This window comes from Polistes dominula, unplaced genomic scaffold (genome assembly GCF_049000335.1).
Source record: "Polistes dominula isolate Pdom_NZ unplaced genomic scaffold, Pdom_raw_medaka contig_73, whole genome shotgun sequence".
NCBI lineage: Eukaryota > Metazoa > Arthropoda > Insecta > Hymenoptera > Vespidae > Polistes > Polistes dominula.
The window spans coordinates 2,354,996-2,372,119 of NW_028300951.1; the positions used below are offsets into that span (position 1 = coordinate 2,354,996).

General features: G+C 30.1%; 3 protein-coding genes across 3 annotated transcripts; 1 reads left to right on the forward strand and 2 right to left on the reverse strand.

Moving 5' to 3' along the window:
- Window positions 1-1,839: 1,839 nt before the first annotated feature.
- Window positions 1,840-11,073, reverse strand: Cals (calsyntenin 1). Its single transcript, XM_015316202.2, has 4 exons — window positions 10,779-11,073; window positions 8,936-9,215; window positions 7,618-8,429; window positions 1,840-7,482 (listed from the first exon to the last, which is right to left on the reverse strand). The coding sequence occupies exons 1-4, from the start codon at window positions 10,876-10,878 to the stop codon at window positions 5,825-5,827; spliced, it is 2,850 nt and encodes a 949-aa protein (XP_015171688.1). The 5' UTR covers window positions 10,879-11,073; the 3' UTR covers window positions 1,840-5,824.
- Window positions 11,074-11,580: 507 nt separating this feature from the next.
- On the forward strand, window positions 11,581-15,067 carry LOC107063956 (arf-GAP with dual PH domain-containing protein 1). The gene is made up of 6 exons (XM_015316151.2): window positions 11,581-11,728; window positions 12,161-12,386; window positions 12,684-12,879; window positions 12,954-13,313; window positions 13,401-13,623; window positions 13,715-15,067. Exons 1-6 carry the CDS (start codon window positions 11,647-11,649, stop codon window positions 13,780-13,782), a joined length of 1,155 nt encoding a protein of 384 aa, XP_015171637.1. The 5' UTR covers window positions 11,581-11,646; the 3' UTR covers window positions 13,783-15,067.
- A 384-nt stretch (window positions 15,068-15,451) lies between these two features.
- Window positions 15,452-16,962, reverse strand: LOC149032629 (PXMP2/4 family protein 4). Its single transcript, XM_089171880.1, is given in 7 exon segments — window positions 15,452-15,631; window positions 15,729-15,799; window positions 15,871-15,983; window positions 16,149-16,172; window positions 16,174-16,349; window positions 16,424-16,620; window positions 16,727-16,962. Coding segments are annotated over 6 exon segments (663 nt in total). The 5' UTR covers window positions 16,544-16,620; window positions 16,727-16,962; the 3' UTR covers window positions 15,452-15,472.
- Between the last annotated feature and the right edge of the window lie 162 nt (window positions 16,963-17,124).

The window sequence follows — 17,124 nt, forward strand, 5'->3', positions numbered from 1 at the left end:
TTTCTTCTTCTTCTTCCTGCCTTGAGATTTCTTCTTCTTTAAATGATTCACATATTTAGGTGCAGTTTTGTCGCGTTACGTTTGATGAGATTTTGCAAAGAAAACTTTATTGAAATACATTTTTCTTATTATTTTTGTATCCCTTTAAAAACGCCAACCTCCACCTACCAGCCCCCCCAAACCCTCAACCCCTATCTCCTAAATAGTTCAATAGATGATTGAATGTGAAAAAAATGCCGATAATGCACGTCCGCTTAAGAGTTCCGTCTATTCTTTCATTTTATCATTGAGGACAAACCGTGTCATTCGTTTTCTTATACGAGTAGTCTGCTTTTGTATTATATTCCAACGGTTCTCACTTTCAGCTGACAAAGGATAATATATAGCAACTTAATTTTAATGTGCAACGTTTTACTAATAATAGTATTATGTATGTATATATATATATATATATATATATATATATATATATATATATATACCTGTGTGTGTATTTGAACGTGTCCGTTTAATAAGTTTTCTTTCATATCAAAGCGTTTAAAGATAATTAAAATTCGATTTTAATATACTCGTACGTAAAAATATTCACAATTCAATATAGATTAATACTCTTAAATTATTTAACGCTAGAACTACTCCCATTTTATATTTTATTATATATATATCATATTTAATCGATTTGAGAACAAAAGAAAATAATATCTCATATAAAATGCATTGAAATTTTAATAATTTAAAGTTTGGTAGTTCTAATGTTAAATTTAATAAACTTATCATATTTTTCTAAAATTATTCAAATTTAAAATAATAATAGTACTATATATAACTAATATAATTAGTACTATATAGTACTAATTAATATATAATATTAATATATTATAATAGTATTATATAGTATACAATATTAATATTATATAATACTATAATATATATTAATATTAATATATTATAATATACTATAATAGTACTTTATATATATATATATATATATATATATATATATATATATATATATATAACTAAATCATTTTTTTAATATTTATAACCAACAGATATTTGAAATTATACAAAATAGTTATATATATATATTAAAATGCTTAGAAAAGTACAATGAATTTTTTTTTCATTTTTCTTTCTTTTTCTTCTTCTTTATATGTCCGCATACGGTAGAATAATCATTCCATTTGTGTCTCTCTGATTGAATTAATTATTAAAAAAGAATTTTTTGTTGTTTCGTGAAAACGGTGATTTTTTTTTTCGTAGGCATTTTCACCGATTTTGATGACATGATTTGTTAATACAAAAAGCGTTTTTTTATATGTATTGATATATATATTTTCATAATTATAATTCATAATAATATCAAATGATCTACCGTATATGGAAATTTAGGGCAAATTGCGTACACTTATATCACGTATGTATGTATGTATACATATACCTATTCGAAAGAAGAAACAAGTATAGTGTTATATGATATATATATATATATATATATATATATTCTATTTATTTGCTATGAAAAGCATTAATAGAGATGATGGCCTTATTATTTTATTTTATATTCTTTTTTTCTTATTATTTTTCTTTGTCTTCATTATAACGTATTGGATTTAGAGAAATATTTCATTGATATTCATGAAATATTGATCAAATATATAAAAACAAAATGATTAACAGAAAGTACAGTTATAATGTTCACAAATAACATGTGTGCGTATGTATATGTATATGTGTTGTGTGTGTGTGTGTATGTATGTATGTATTTTTATTTTTTTATTTTAAGTGTTTTCTGTATGTTAAAACTTTTACATCGATCATTAGGAAACCCAAAGAAAATAATTCATATGAAATGAGATAAACTAACAACAACGATTTAAAACAAAGAAGATCAAGAGAAAAGTAATTAGATATAATATAAGAAAAAAAAAAGAAAAAAAAATTAAAATAGAATAATATGAGAATTAGAATTTGACTTATTATATGGCAAGTTAACAATCACGACTTGGCAGAGATACCTTACAATAGATTAATCATAAGGTGTTCTTTACACAAAAATGTCTTTTAAAACTTCTGACAAATCTCTTATAAAAATGATATGATATGCTCGTTGGAAAAATAAGTTGTTCATATTATAGTTTTCTTATTTTTTTCTTCTTCTTCTTCTTCTTCTTCTTTCTTCTTCTTCTATGAATATAGATATATCCGTACACAAATTTTTTTCTCTCATTTTGTTTGTCTCAGTTCTAAGTAAAGTATTTTCCGATATTTAAATCGGTTTATTATTTTTTTTTTTTTTTATAACACTAAATACATAATAATAATAATAAATACATACAATGAAGTATCCGTTCATTAATTCGCAGCGAGTAGTCTCTTCTCTTCGCATGATAATGATTTATATTCTTTATATTTTTTTTTTCTTTAACAAAAGAAAGAAAAAAACAAACAAACAAACAAATCATTTTACACGTTGCATTTCAATCAATCATTGCACGTTTGTTTGAAATAATATAGAAGCATTTTTATTGAGCGAGAACGATCAGTATGATTTTACTAAAGCGCGTCACAACCATAGATATATGTATGTATATGTGTATGTATATGTATGTATGCATGTATTTAATGTGCAAGTAACATATAAATATTATGACATGATGCACACATACTTTAGTATGCATATACACCACCTAATTGCCAAGAGAAACATGTCTATTTATTTTAACACCTTAATTCCTATATATGTGTATGGTATTTATGTATGTATTTATGTATGTATATGCTGTTTTATTCACGTAATTATGTATTTTGTTATTTAAATAGTATCATCTAATTGTAAAATACAACAATCACGGTAGAATAGCTTGATTCTAAACGCATTTATTGTTTGCGTCAGTGATTTAAATCAGTTTTGAGTTCGCTATTAAAATATAGAGTATAGAATTCAACATACTACCGCTTGAAAAGGCACATAAAAACTAGTTGCTCTGTTAAAAGATAGAGAAAGAGAGAGAAATATAGATGAGAATTAACCCTTTGAGTGTGTTGAATACATTTAAATAAAATGTTATGTAGAAAGCGAATAATTTCAAAATAATCAATTATATTTAATAATTAAAGAGTTCTAGTTTATGAATATAATTGACGCATATATGCGTTGATAATAGCACTCTAAGGGTTAATGAGAGTGAATGAACAAGATAGATAGATAGATCTCTGTTAAAAGATAAGAGAGAGAGAGAGAGAGAGAGAAATATAGATGAGAATAACCCTTTGAGTGTGTTGAATACTTTTAACTAAAATGTTTTGTAGAAACAGAATAATTGAAAAATAATCAATTACAATTAATAATTAAAGTTTTAAATATATGAAGTTTCTGAATATAATTGAATTAATTAATATAAACATATATTACATTATTTTATATTAATATTAATAAACGCATATATGCGTTGATAACACTCTAAGGGTTGATGAAAGTTAGTGAGTGAGTAAGATAGATAGATAGATTGATAGATAGATAGATGAAGAGTAATTGCACAATGATTTATAAAAAAATAAAAAACCCCTTCGTCATTATTTGAAGAATTAATAATAGGTGCACTTGATGCGCGCTGTACTGTACTTGCATTTAGAATAAAAAACACATCTCTCACATTCATAGCATAATCATAATCTCACAGCGGATTAATGAATGGAAACAATGTATGTATTGTATAATTACATGTGTCATCTTCTTCCTCCCTCCTCCTCCTCTCTTCTTTTTCATCCTCCTCCTCTACATACATGTATATAGTACACACATGTAAGTATATACTTAACAGGTATAGACCACATACGCAGAGAAAATTGTTGGGCGTATTGATAGTCATATACACATTGCATATACATAATATGTATACGGATATGATGTTTTAATGCATAAGTGTACTTAACGGTGAAGCACTATCATAAGATGCGCGGCAATGTCCTTACTAAATTTTTGTTATCAGCTAAAAATGTCCTGTGTCGTGTCGTCCTTGTTGTATCTGTCACATACGGTCAGGAAGGAACATTGTGCAAATTTATCCAAGGATTATTTCTTTTTTTTTTTCTTTTCTTTTCTTTTCTTTTCTTTTTCCTCCATTCTTTCCTTCTTTATTTATTATTATTATTATTATTATTGTTAATATTAATATTAATATTATTATTATTAGTATTATTATTATTAGTATTATTATATATTATATATTCCTTTTTGCTTTTCTTTTACTTAAAAAATAAAATGTGTGAAAAATTGGGCAAATTCGCTAAAATTTGTTTGCCAGGAGGATTATTTGTTTCGCGATCAATCGGCGTTGTGTTTTTGACGATTCCTTTTAACGATCTACGAAATTTTGGGTTTTTTTTTTTTTTATGAAAAATTGCCGTTTTTCTTTTTTTTTTTTTTAACGATATATATACGTGTGTGCGCGTGTCTCTGTATATATATATATATATATATGTGATTGTGTTTTATTTCTTTTCCAAGCATTTTTTTTCGAAGAAATTTTATTACGTAGATAAAGAGAGGATACGTTTGTGAGATCAAATATCGTTTAAACTTGGATAGAAAGAGAGATTATTATAGAGAAAGATAGAAATGGAGAGATATAGAGAAGAAGATAGTAAAACGGAGAAAAAAGAGAGACCGAAGGATCTAATAAAAAGGAAGAAAATACGCATCTCATTACCGTCCATTTTTTTTCTCTGTTCTCCAATAGAATATTAACTGCCTGTAGAGCTGATTATTATTTAATATAATATTGGATAATAGTATTAAGATGTATTATATATATATATGTATATGTAACGTTAGTAAAAAAAAAAAAAAAAGAAAAAAGAAAGAAAACAAAATAATATATCAATGATTGATAAAATAGTAATCATAGAATAGAATAAAAGGATAATAGTAAGGAGTATAAAAAAAAGTTTCCCTTGCCTACGATTACTAAATATGTATACATATGTGTATGTATGTATGTATGTATGTATTTATGTATGTATGTATATATAGGTCGATAATATACATATATATATATATATATGTATATAAATTAATTTGCTGCGAGTTTTTACCGAGTGTTCACCGAGAAATTAGTCCTCGGTGCATATCCTTGTTTTTTTTTTTGTTCTTTTTAAATTTTTGTTATTTTTTTGTTTTTGTTTTTAGTTTAAGTATCTCTTGCGTGCCCGTGTAAATAATTAATCTACCAAGAAAAATACATCAACGCGACGTATCATAGGTAGAAAGATTTTCAAACTATTCGATTAAAGCGTCCCGCACTCTTACAAATTCCATTGATACGTAAGAAGAGTACTAAAAACTGACTGCCGCGTGTCATTGCCTTGCAATGGATCGATCATGCCAACTACTACGGGGACGGATACAATGTGTGACGCTTTTATCAAATCGCAAAGTTCGCGAGCCTATAACAGCAGCCTATATATCGTTTTGACGTATAGAAGTTTCTAGTTAGTTAGTTTTCAAAGTAAGTAGGTGGTAATGCAAAAAATGTACTTCCTTGAAAGTTACTTCAAATGTATATATAATAACAACGTTTTGAAATTATTATTCGGCAATCGTCGTCTTATAAATAATTAAACGTCAAGATTGCAGGCAACGTCATACGCATCGCGTATATAACAGCGTCATAGATGGTTTCTCATCGAGGAATGGAGGGGTTTTTCAAAGATATAGGAAATTTTGGCGTTCCTTCGGACAGTCCTGTACTCGTCTAACGATACCATCTTGAATATAATAAGGATGATGACGAACGTTTTAAGAGGAGGGATTAATAGTAATTTAAACGTCACGATGATCCCATTCCAAATCGTGAGGTGAATTATGATGACGGTGTCGGCCGTTGTTAAGACCGCAATCATTTTCACAATCAGAGCTGTCGATGTCCTCGTCTCTGAAGGAACCTTCATCGGAATCTGAACTTCCGGAATCGTCAACGTCCTCGTCTCTATGGCTCTGATGAGATTCGTGTTCGGTCAGCCTATCCATCGGGTTGACAGTTATGGCAAGAGCCGAATCGTCCCAGGCCATTTCCGTTTCGGCTGCCAATTCGTCGCCAGCCGATCGTCGCCGTTTTGCTGCACCTCGAACTCTAGCCGCCCCAACGACGGCCATTAATAGCAAAAAACCGATGCAGGCAGCAGCAACGATCGTAACTGCGTGACTACCCCCAGCACCCCCACCGACCGTTCTTCTACCTTCGTGGATTACGCTGGTCGCATAACCTTCCGGTACTTCGGCGTGATGAGGGGATTCTTGCATGTGTCCGGGAAGAGGTTCAACGATTCGGGCCATTGGTGGTTCGCCCGAGCTACTGTGTGGCAATACTGTAGTTTTTTCTTTCGGATGGATCACGGCTAGTGTTTGGACGTATTCGTTACTAGCGAAACGGCCGCTTAATTCGGAACAAGTAAGTTTGAATACACGATCGAGATAATATGCTGGTTTACGATTCGTATACATGATCAGTCGAATGAGTTGTTGATAATTGTAAGGCGTGTCAGCGCCAGAAAGGACAACACCGTCACGATCTACGCGTGCGCTTATGGAATGGAATCTACGAAGTGCATCACCTGGTAAACCTAAACTCTCGTGGTCGGGGTTTAAACTGGGATAAACGCTGACGGCGCAAGCATCCAATCTCGCTGCGGAGCCAGCGGTAACACGTGCATCGGGGAAAACGCGAACGCCCAAACGAAAGTCGGCGTATTCCCTAGCTACGTAACCGGTACCGTTAACGCTTATTCCAGGTCGAGGTGGTGGTAATACGGTCACGTAAGATTGCACGATTGGGACTGGCAGTTCTGAACCTTCGCTACCTACACAAACGACGGCAGTATCGAGACGGAAATTTCGACGACCGGGAGTTGGGAAGCGTCGTGCATTAGAATATCCTATACGACGAAGGAGAGTTTCGACGTTCGTACGATTATCACCGTCTATGCGTACCTCCGTTAAATCGGAATTGGTAAGCAACTGTGTACCTGGTTGAAGTAGGTCCATGGACGGTACGTGTAAGCCCTCTTGACAACGCCTCAAACAGGATAATACGTCAGGTTTTTCATTACGACCTACGAGAACCGAGAGACCGGCGAGATAACCACGAAAATGATGTTTCGTTCTATTATCCGAGCCCTGCCAACAAGCTCCAACAACGAGCATCGTATTAACATCTTTCGCGGGATGCAACGGCCAATCGTCGATAACCTCAGGGTTCTTCTCATCCGTACGCCATTCCTCGCCATCGACAAAAAGACTTACGCGTGGGAAGTCGACTTGTATGGCATAATGATGCCACTTATCGTCGCATACTTGACCGAGCTTCCAACGCCACTCAGCCGGACGGAAGATGTTTGGATCGCCTTCAGAGAAGTCTCGTCGTAGTAACAAGATCAGTCTACAATTTCTTATGAACAAAGCGTAATGATGCCTGTTCATCTCTGAAACACGAGAGAACAAAAGCGTTATTATTATCCACGAGTATGAGAAAGATCTATTTTTTAGAGGAGGACAAAACAAAAAAAAAAAGAAAGAAAAATCAGCACACCGAAAGAAAGAAAACTTTGAATGCTTACTATGATCATCAGCGGCACAAAGGATATGTTCCTTAACGTGAGGATCTTGCCTTAACCTTGGACGATGCTTAACCCATGCGCTGATAGTAAACTTTTGTGCCAGAGAATGTTCCAATACATTATTCGGTACTATTGCGGCTGAATCAACCCCATCAAATTCAAAAATTTCATCGGCATCCCTGCCCTCGTCGCGAGATAAAGAAGCGGTCCATGATGTAGATGGTCCTGGTGTTGGTAAAAGATCAACGCTATCGTGAGATGCACCGCAAAGTTTTCGTTGACTTCGTACGGTATAAGTATCGCGATCGCAGCCCTTTCCAATGTGATCGGTCACGAGATTCAAGGTAGCTCGAATGTTACGCAATATACATGGTGCATCACAGAGGTCCAATTTAGCAGATGGTAAGAGTGGTTGAGATCCTGAACCAGCAGCATAGTCAACTCTCTCTGGAATACCTCTCCAGCCTGGTGTGCACACTCGATTCACCTTAATGGTCACCATGGCTGGTGCTGATTGTTTCATTCCACAATCATAGGCTACCACGCTCAGAATGTAATTGTGGGAACGCTCGTAATCCAATGGCTCTGTGTTACGTATAGCACCTTCATTGTCAATAATGAACGGCTGGTCCGCTGTTAGAATCTCGTATTTGCATATGTCCCCGAATTTCGGAGTGCAATCTCTGTCGGACGCTTCGACGCGTACAACCTCCTCGTAAAGCCGTCCTTCATCTACGGTGCTAACGTAAGCTGGTTGTAGAAATTGTGGAGCATATTCGTTAACATCTACCACTGTGATATGAACCGTTGCACTGAAATAACATCGACGTAATTCTTTATTTTTATCTTAATCATAAGCAAAAAGAAAAAAAAATTTAATACGATTAAAAAAAAATAAACATACATATTTAAAAGAGAAAACTTTGAGAGAGAAAAATAATAATATTAATAATAATAATAATAATTTTAACGACGATAATAATTATAATATATTAAAAACATTTTTTTTATCATAAAATACGATATAATTATTCTCATTTTTGAAAAACAATAAATTACAGCATTAGCGCAAAGACGTGTGCATATGACTTTGGCATTTTGCCGTGCGAAGACTCTCGATCTATCGACCCAAATATTTAACATCATTTCTTAAACAAACGTTCAAGAGTTAGAACAATGTTTGTTCTATCGAAATATTTCCTCTTAAGTTTCTATCTAAACGTTTTCTCTCTAAAGTACTTATATACATATATATATATACATATGATTATAATATACAATACATATGTGTATATATATATCTATATGTAAAACATACTTCTCAGATTGTCCACCGTTACAGCCAACAGCTGCGATGTCAAATTTGTAATTACGTCGTTTTTCACAATTTAAAACCCTTAGGGCTCTTAATTCGGCCATTCCCTTCTCTTTTAATACAATTTCGAAAGGTGCCTCGCCATGGTGTTTATTCGCAATACGAAAAGAGCACACTTTAGCTCCTGATGCTTTTATCTGTGGAGTCACCTCAACGAGAGTTTCATTCTCCTTGACCAGGCCGTGATAACCGCTCTCGAGACTTTCAAGATCCAATCGCGGAACTACGAACATAAATGGAAAAAAAAAAATATGGCAAAAAAATAATAAAAAAGGCAAATAAATATTAGGAACTATTTTATTTTTTTTTTTGTTTTCTTTTTGTTTTTTTTTAACTTTATCAAACATACGGCGCATACATTTATGTTGAATATTGAGATTTCTCGTATTAAAATACCAAGGATTATTAACGAAGTAATCCAATATTAAAATAAATATATGCATGGGAGTGGAGGTGGGGTTTCGGGGGGAAAAAGTTAATTAGAAAATTCTCGTTAAATCTATACAAATATTATATATTATGGGAAAAAGTTTAATAAAAATATTAATGATTAGAGAGAAAATACAAAATTGTTCGTCCTAATTTTAAAAGACATCGTTTATCGCAATGCAACACACAACTGCAAATATAAATCGATAAGGAGTACATAGTTGGTTATCAGTGAGTATCCTAGATATGTAACACATATATGTACCAATGTATAGACCAAATCTCTTTCTCTCTTTCTCTAACTCTAACACACAGTTACATATAAAAAAAAAGAAATAGGCTTTTATTGAGAAATCCTGAAACGGGTCTCGGGTGTTCTTTTGAAATTGTCTAATTTTAAATCGACACTAGAAATTTTCTCATTTCTTTTAACAGAACAAAATTAAAGCTCGGCCTGATTCACTCTCATATATATATATATATATACATATATATATATATATACATATATATAGGTAGGTAAATATATTTTGTTACACATGATTCGTAGAACAGGAAGAAGAAGCCCGTAGAGTCGTATGTGTGTGTCATCGTCATCGAATTTTGTAAAATAGGTAGAGAATGAGTGTGAGAGAGATAAAGAGAGTATAAAAGAGACCTAGGGGAGGTTGAGTAGGGGAAAATTAATTCGTTTCTTTCTTCCAACGAGAACGATCGTTCTTCGCCCCCTTTTCATGGTCTATCGACCGCCCCACAGCGCGAGGTGCATTGCTTATATATCGGAGCACCTATCGAGGAGTGAGACCGGTCAATGAATTCGCCATAACAGTTTCGGGCGAATGCAGGTGCTATAGAGAGTGAGAGAAAAGAGAAAGAGAAAGAGAAAGAGAAAGAGAAAGAGAAACAGACAGACATACAGGACATACAGGGCAGTCAGACAGACAGTCAGACGGACAGACAGACAGACGGACAGTCATATAGACAGCAGACAGACAGACAGACAGACAGCAAAAAAGGGAAAGATAAAGACAGACAGAGATAGAAAGAAAGATGGATGGATGTAGGGGAGGGACTAAATGAACAGAAGATCGCACCTGTAAAGGTATCACCTATAATAATAATAATAATAATAATCCTTGAATATTTTTTAATGAAATTCTGAAAAATATAGGAATAGATTTAAAAAAACAAAAAACAATATGCGTCAAGGATCAATCGTAAATATATACTGGGAATGTATATGTATATTTTGTGAATAGCATTATGATTAAATGTAGGACATACACGTTCGAAAAAGCATAAGAGAGTGAGAGAGAAAGAGAGAGAGAGATAAAGATAAAAAGAGAAATGAAATCACCTCCATGATCGTTGAAGGAAGTCGGTGTTGACTCGATGCTAGCGTGGGAGACACTTAGTAGGGTCAGCCCAAAAAACACAACACTCGTAGCAATAATCATCGTTTATTTCGAGAGAATATATTCCTTAATGGAATATTATATTATCTCGATTATCCTCCGATTGATTTGTTCGTTTAATTAACTCTTGTTTCCAATCACCCTCGCGAAATCTCGAAAAGTTTTTCTTTTTTTAAAAGGACATTACCAGCTATCGCGCGACTTGCTCGCGACACCAAGCACAATCGCGAAGTCAATATTTGAGAGGAATATCGATTTGTCAGACCGTGTGATTATAATTTACTCCGCTATGCTAGAAATGGCGACACTGGCGCTTTTGTTCCCTCTACGGGAAATTTAAAAAAAATTCTATACTGAGACTTTAAAGAATTAATAAATATATATTTTTAACGATAAAATTAAAATACAATTGTTATAATAAACAAAAAATTTAAGATTTTATTTTAATATATATATATATATATATATATATGGTATTTTTAAGAAACCTCTTTTTTTAATATAAGGAAAGTATTAATAAGTTATTAATGTTTTTTTTTACCATGCGTATATTTATCTAATTAAAATGATATTACAAAAAGAAATATAATTACAATATTTCTTTTCAATAGTAAATTATATTCTTTAGAAAAAAATTGCACCGATACATAGAATTTTTTCATGAGTATGAAATTAATTGTTTCATGTTAATTCGGCTTATTATAAGTCGTAGCCCTTTTTTTATGTAAACTTGTCTTAAGGTATATTTTGAAGCATAGTTAGACAAAAACACATATTACTTGAAAACGGTTGTATAGCGACTGTTTTAAGATGGCGGACTCGAACGAGAAGTTGTTAGTAGAATTACTTAAAAAACCTGGAAATAATGTGTGCGCGGATTGTGGAGCTAAAAGTGAGTGTTTTATTTAATAAATTATTATTAATATTTTATCTATTTAACTCTTGTCAAGATCTATTAAATAATAACGCGTAAAAATGCATTTTATTGAAAGAAAATGTGGTTACGTTTCTTGGAACACAATCATTCTAAATGATTATAAATTGTTTAATGACATAACTAAGAGAATTATTTGAGTTTTAAATAATACATTTTATCGACATTTTCTTTTTTTATTAATTTTCAAGTATAAATCGTTGTGTCAAAGTTGTTTAGTTATTTATAATGCTTTGAAGTACTTTAGTTACTTTAAAACGTTAATAATAATTATTGCAAACTTAGTGTGTGCATGTGTATGTGTATGTTTGTGAGTGTATTTTTGTATACTGAGTTAATAATAATATTGTATTAATAAAACAAAATATAAAATGTATATATATATTTCAGACCCAGAATGGGCTTCTTACAATATAGGAATATTTGTCTGCACAAGGTGTGCTGGAGTACATAGGTCTATGGGTGCACATATTTCCAAAGTAAAACATTTAAAATTAGATAGATGGGAGGACTCTCAAGTAAATAGGATACGTGAAGTAGGTAATATAGCTGCAAGACTACATTATGAAGAACGTGTACCACCTTGTTATCGTAAACCAAATGTGGATGCTCCTCAGTAAGTTTTACATATATAAATACATTTATTTAATATTTACTTTAAGATCTTTTATCTCTTATTTACTATTATTTAATATCTCTAAGACGAGTCAATGAGATTTTAATAACTAATAAAATATAAATATAATATTATATAATTTGTTTCTTATTATGCAGGAAGTGGTTACATACCACAAAACAGGAAGTTTAACATAAATGTCACTATTAGATATTTTTTAAATTAACGCACCTATTTCAATTTATCAATATTCTTGATTTAAATAAATGCAGAAAAATTGTTTTCATTGACCAACAGAGTTTTGGTAGAACAATGGATACGAGCAAAATATGAGAGGGAAGAATTCTGTCATCCGGAAAGGCAGAATTATGTATCAGGATTTATGGAAGGATTTTTAATGAAACGTGGAAAGGAAGACTCGCGATATCATCCTCGTAAATTTGTACTTTGTGAAGCGGAGGATACTTTAAAGTATCATGTTAAAGAAAATAAGGTATATTTAAATGAATAATTCAAATCTTTTGAAACATTTAATATTATTTATCTTTTTTTTTTCGTTTGATAAAGGAACCAAAAGCTATACTCAGGATATCAGAATTAAATGTAGCCTTTGCTCCAATTAAAACTGGTAACCAAAATAGTCTTCAAATATCTTTTATGAAAGATGGCACTACAAGACATATCTATGTATATCACGAAGATCCAGAAGTTATCACCAATTGGTATTTGGCTATAAGATGTGCGAAATTACATCGTTTACAAGTTGCTTATCCTGGTGCAACAGAGGCTGAATTATTATCACAACTTACAAGAGATTTTCCACGGGAAGGATTTCTTTGGAAGACAGGTCCTAGACATAGCGATGCTTATAAAAAGAGATGGTTTACATTAGATGGAAGAAAACTTATGTACCATGATGATCCTATGGTTTGTACGCATACTTACATGTGTGGTGTATGTGCATTTATTTCTACAAAATACTCCTTTAATATTTTTGTTTCTATTGATATAAAGGATGCACATCCAAAAGGTGAAATTTTCTTGGGTCATAGTTCAGAAGGATTTGCAGTTAAAACAGGAGTTCCACCGGGTGCTAGAAATCAAGGTTTTTCCTTTACTCTTGAAACACCCGATAGAAGTTATCTGTTGTCTGCTCAAAATGATGATGATAGAACACAATGGATGAATGTAATACAAAAAGTAATAGATAAACCTCTTACTCCTCAAGATGCAACAGGTGAGTATTATTTATTGATTTAAAACGATTTGGTTTATCTGTGTCATTCTTAATTTCATAATCTAATTTATGTCATAATATGTCATTGCAGTAGCAGCACGTCTTGTAAGAAAACGCACAGCAAGTGGAACGATGAATATATTTTCTTCTGCAAGGTAGGGCTGGATCCCTCTTAGGCATCTTTCCTAAATATTATCATATATAATAATTAGACAAACCAATTGAGAATGATTAAAATAATAAAACTAAGTTTAGATAATATGTTTCTCGATATGCCTAGCAATACAATAACATTTTGTAGCTACATATTGTCGTTGAATCACATATATTTATATATCATTGCACGCTACGTTGCTTACATCGTATACATAAGACTGGTCAATGGAATTTAATGCAAATATAATATAGGAACAATTGTTTTTTTAAAAACAAGTTTTTATCTGACAATATTTGTGATGTACTGTCAAAAAGTAACAGACAGTATTATACATATGTAGTAAAGAAAAACTTTTACTTGGCAATAGTATCTTTGTGATATTCCATTATATTATACCTGAGAAAATATATAAGTGTATTAATATACACGATTTATATATTTTGGTATAAATGCTTTAGATTAATAAATTACTATACGCAACTTTTGTTTCTTCTAAATATACATTAAAAACAAGAGAAAAGAAATATTTTCCAAATTGAATTTTACAATAATACAAATTGTCTTTGCAATTAAAACTTTATATACTTATTCGAAATAGATTTTAACTCTATCTACTACGTAATACTATTAGTCTTTACTCTTTTATATATATACATAAATGATTAGTCAAGATTTGTAAATAGAAACTTAAAAAAACAAAAATTATAAGATCATTATTTTTATTTTATATGACATATGTCTGCACATACATACAGGGTTGTTAATTTAATATTATAGTATCTCAAATAACAAACTTATTTACTCATTTTTATCAAATTTGAGTAGATCTTTGTTAATTTCATCAAGAGTGTGATATTGAAGGATTCTTTATGACAGTAGACACATTTTATTGTAGCTTCATTCATTTTGTTAATGGTGCTACCAAAATGACTATATATACCTACTGTTTTACAAAAATTATATCTTACATGCAGAGTGTTAAAGTGTTTATATTATGAGTCGTCGTAAATTTAATGATATTTGTTTAATAAAGTATTATATACATTTTTTTTTTTCTTTATAAGACATCAGTACTTGAATCAACATTTTACAAATTACATAAAAATAATTTTGGATGTTTTATTAATTATTACATCACAATGTTTTCATTTGTTACATTAATTTTTTTTTATACTAAAATTTCTGATATCACATAAGTTTATAATTTAATAGTCAGTCAAAATAATTATAAATTTTCATTGTAAATTTTTTATGATAAAATAATAAAAAGGAAAGTTATATTTAAAATAGTCATGTTTGACTTATTGTAAAGTTTGTTGTAATAATATGATAATAATAATAATAATGATATAATAATTGTAACAATTATACTATACTGCTATAATTGCTATTGATACTATACTACTATTACTACTAAATATTATAATAATAAAAATAATAATAATAATAATGTATAAAGGCTGCCAATATATATATATATACAATTATTTTGTAGTGTTAAATAATAAAATATAGCAGCATGTCATACTATTTGTAGATACATCAAAAATAATTTGCTTATGCTCTTTAACCGAAGGAAATAAATAATAATAAGATAACAAAGATACAAATATTGTCATACTTTTAATAATAACAATAACTTCAAAAAAAGAAACACAGAGAGAGAGAGAGTGAAAGTTATATAATTTTAATTTAATATTTATCATTAAATTTAACTAAAGGCACATTTTTTATATAGCAAAGAATATTCACCCAACATAATGCTGCAATACTAACATATGTGATACGTAGACTAGGGGGAATTAATACAAAATTAAAAAATTGTACAGGTAACCAAAATAGGCATGACGTCTGAAAAAAATAATAATAAATAAAATAACTTTAACAATGATAAATGGATTAGGTAGACAAATAATTTTGATACATATTTTATATTTGAATAACTTACCTGAAAAGTTTTAACAAACTTTGTTTTAACTTCTTCTAAAATATCAGATTTGCTTTCCATTAAACTCATACCTATAACAAATGATGAAAAAGTTATTCGTATCAAAAAATAAAATATTATAATGTGAAATAAATATACTAACTGATAAAGAATAAACAGATCAGTGGTGGTGTTAATACACATTGATCAACAAATAATTTAGTTAAAACCACATTCATAGATTTGCCTTTGTAAACTGTATCCAACCATTTGTACCTGATTATATAAAGGTTTTATTTTTGGAAATAACTTTTAATTATATATATATTATCATTTTTACGTTAAATTTATCTTTAAAAACATTTTAATTCATACTAAATTTCTAATAGTCCAAAAATAGTTTTGTAATTATCTTATATACGTATATTCATTTTATAATACCATCCATGTAACAATGGTCCTGCTAAAAAAACCATAAATAGCGAATCTTTTAAGACGCGGCCAATTATATTCTTCCGTTGTAATTGAAGATTCGTTATCTAATAAACCTAAAGAATTATTAAACTTTTTTAACCATACAAATATTGGTTTATCAATATTATTCTGTGTTTCTACTTCATATGTAGACACTGGTTGAATAATCTAAAATATAAGTAAATAATAAAATAATTAATTAAAAATTTATTTTTTTTAATTAATAAAATTGTAAGTTATACCTTAAATTTTTTGTTATAACTTTGTTGCGCAAATTCAGCACATGTATAAAAAAATCCATAAGTCATAGAATTCAAGAGCAATGGTCTCCTTCGTGCAAAGTTACTTAATTTTAATAACATAATGAATATCGGCTTTACTGTTATTCTCAAGAAATATTTACAATTATAATTCTTATATGATTTTTTTTCTCTGGACGCTTTATACATATTAATATTTTAAGTAAAATTATTATGTTTGTATTATAATAATTCTCTAAAAGAAAAAAAAAGAAAAAAAGAAAAAAAATAGATATTTGCACGTACCTTAATTTGTAAGAAAAAATACTTTGCTATGAATTTAAGAATGACGAAATATTATTTTAAAATAACAAATAATCGTCTATTGTTTTTTGTTACTAATACTTATTACATCAAACGATTGTCAATTTTATCCAAAAATTTCATCGAACCAAATATAAAAATACAACTTTTAATTTAAGAAAATATAATAAAAAGTATCTCTTTATATATGATCTGAGTGTACACATATCTTACAACATTCGAACTAGTTATAACAGTAAATCTCCGTACGTCCCCCGTTATCACTTAAGTTTAATCTATCATGTCATCAAACCACTTAAATGATAATAAACCTCCATTACACTTAGTGTCCTCGCTGTATTTGAATAAACTGTAATAATTAAATAGACAGTAATATGTAC

Excerpts from the sequence above, each read along its gene's own strand:
- Cals (XM_015316202.2), bottom strand. The coding sequence starts at position 10,878 with ATGATTATTGCTACGAGTGTTGTGTTTTTTGGGCTGACCCTACTAAGT. Across the intron at positions 9,216-10,778 it reads TTCCTTCAACGATCATGGAG|TTCCGCGATTGGATCTTGAA; the intron begins GTGATTTCATTT and ends TTATGTTCGTAG. Across the intron at positions 8,430-8,935 it reads AACGGTGGACAATCTGAGAA|TGCAACGGTTCATATCACAG; the intron begins GTATGTTTTACA and ends ATGTTATTTCAG.
- LOC107063956 (XM_015316151.2), top strand. The coding sequence starts at position 11,647 with ATGGCGGACTCGAACGAGAAGTTGTTAGTAGAATTACTTAAAAAACCT. Across the intron at positions 11,729-12,160 it reads CGCGGATTGTGGAGCTAAAA|ACCCAGAATGGGCTTCTTAC; the intron begins GTGAGTGTTTTA and ends TATATATTTCAG. Across the intron at positions 12,880-12,953 it reads ATCATGTTAAAGAAAATAAG|GAACCAAAAGCTATACTCAG; the intron begins GTATATTTAAAT and ends CGTTTGATAAAG.